Source organism: Penaeus monodon, chromosome 34 (assembly GCF_015228065.2).
Source record: "Penaeus monodon isolate SGIC_2016 chromosome 34, NSTDA_Pmon_1, whole genome shotgun sequence".
Classification (NCBI taxonomy): domain Eukaryota; kingdom Metazoa; phylum Arthropoda; class Malacostraca; order Decapoda; family Penaeidae; genus Penaeus; species Penaeus monodon.
Genome location: NC_051419.1, coordinates 7,912,277 through 7,914,627, shown reverse-complemented (window position 1 = coordinate 7,914,627; position 2,351 = coordinate 7,912,277). Strand labels below are relative to the sequence as shown.

Genomic DNA, 2,351 nt, shown 5'->3' with positions numbered 1-2,351 from the left:
TTTTTAAATCTATTTTCAGTTTGTAGTAGACATTTTTTATTTATTTTTTACCTTGGTACTTCAGTGTACAACTAAAGATAATACCAAGATGAACAAAAAGTGTCAGTATTCAGTAATGAGATTTATCAATAAGCTTTTACTAGGTTGTATTGTATTTTATGGATGAGCTTCTGTTACTGCTCAGAGTGTAAGTTTTCTGAAAATCGATTCTGTTTTATGAATGGACTTATATTATTTTCAGTCCTTAGAATACTAGTATTTTGAAATAATGTCAATGTGTTTGAATTTAGTATCCTTTCCATTGCAACAGCTTTTGATGTCTTGCGAGAAACATCGTACACTAACATTGTCCCAGCTGACACTTTTACCAACATCAGTGCAAAGAACAACCAGGGAACTTCCTGTTATGACAACATCTGGCTAAATCCACACACTAGAAGTGTATACACAGGTTTGTCAATTTTATGTATAATGTTGCTTTGTGTTACAATTTTATAATTGAAGCGAAGTATAGATATCTTGTGAAGATGCTTTTATTAATTCTTTCAATAAGATATTTATTTTTTTCTCTCTTTTCTCTCTGTAGGTAACTGGGGTGTTGTTCGAGAAGGCATGAGTCACTTAGCTATCCCTCGAGGCTGGTTATGGGGTGGGATGGTGAGCAATCACTGCCCTGTCTACTGTGATCTCTACTCTAATGTCAGTCCCAATTCAAGTCAACAGGGCAGCTTGCAGCTCACCAGAAATATGGGAGAGGTTTTGAGAGATGAGTGATGCTGTTGAGAGCAGCAAACCAAGGATGAATAATGTTGAACATAGCTATTGAAAAGAGCCATAGAATGAACAATAAAATAGATATATGAGAATGGAATTGAAGAATACAGTAGCCCTAGTCCGTGTGTGAGCAGACTGAGCAAATTTCCAGATGCTTGTTACTGACACTTCAGTCGAAGATCTCAGGGTTTGAATTAGAAGTCCCAGTTGTGTTCCACTCTTTTATCTTGCTGATTCTGATTTACTCAGGATGTATTCATTTATGGAGCATCACAACTGGAAAAGGTTTGGATCTTGCAGTCCAGTTTCAAAGTGTACTGTCTAGGTCTGCTTTGAATTTTTTCCATTATTTACAGCTTTGAAGTAAGGAGTGGTGTCACATGCAGTAATAGCAATAGAAATTGTTTAACATAAAAATGGCATCCTTTAATGTAATTCCTCTTCATCTCCAGTTGAACTTCAGTCATATCTGTCTTCATTACAAATCATCCTCTTCACCTTTGGTATTTGTAAGTTGCCTGTGATTGTTTTGGTAACAGCATTATAGAGCTTTAGTGGAAGAAGTGGAACATATTGTCCACTGAAATATTTGTTTGCAAGTTGTTGGGGTTTGTTCATATCCACTGTGATATTCTTGCTGCCTGTAGTACAGTGAACATGCTCAAGTTTTGCCACTGTAATCAGCTGCTCTGAGGTAGAAACTTCAAGAACTTCTAGATTAAAGAGTAGGATGTTTGTGTTGTTCAGACAAAGACTGATGCAACGTCACTGATCTCTGACTTCTTGCTGGTTAGCATCTCTGTTTTGCATATTTTAAGGTGCAGATTTGTTATGCATTTCTTGTCAGAGGTATGTGAATTTTTAAGATTTACAGTAAATTTGGTCTCCTTTTTGAAAAGGTGAGCTGATATCAGATGCAGTTGAAATGTATTTTTCCTTTTTCAAGTTAATTTATTTAATTGTTTGTTTACCATTGATAATGAATTTAGATATTAACTATTTCCAGAATGGGTAATCATGACATAGTCTGACATTTTGCGAATGAGGAGAAAAGCATTTCAGAGTATTATATGCATATAATCAGGATATTGTGATTTTCCTTGCTTGCATTTGCCCTGTTTAGGAACTGTTCAGAAACCACAAGAATATGTGTTCATCCCTTCGAGGTTGTTATTGATTTCTTGTATTGGAAGCCTGTAACATTTTGACTGTTTAGTGCATTTTCTTTTCCCTTTGGAGCCATATTGATCAGATATTTTATTAATATTCCTCGATCAGTAATCATTTACTGAAAGTTATGTATTTGATTTGTGTGATTGGTATTCTGACTTGTGTATATATGTATAAAATGCTAATTTGTTTAGCGATTGAAGTGTATGATACTAAAATTACAATATTCAAGTTAAGTTCAGTTAGGATATGTATTTTACAACTTGGGAAGACATTTGATATATTGAATAGATTTTATGAAGACAATATACACTTAGGACAGTTTTTACAAAGGTACTGATTAATGTAAATAATGTTATATATGAATCATAGATATTTATTTAATGTGTTCTGTATTTATTGACTAG

The 2,351-nt window shown here is 33.9% G+C and overlaps 1 protein-coding gene across 1 annotated transcript in view; it reads left to right on the top strand.

Moving 5' to 3' along the window:
- LOC119594804 (endonuclease/exonuclease/phosphatase family domain-containing protein 1-like) overlaps positions 1–2,351 on the top strand; it is a 29,816-nt gene extending 27,465 nt beyond the window's left edge. The window contains exons 15-17 of the mRNA XM_037943893.1: positions 134–146; positions 291–451; positions 587–2,351. Of these exons, the coding sequence (XP_037799821.1) occupies positions 134–146; positions 291–451; positions 587–774 (362 nt within the window). The 3' untranslated portion in view covers positions 775–2,351. The remainder of the gene's footprint in view (positions 1–133; positions 147–290; positions 452–586) is intronic.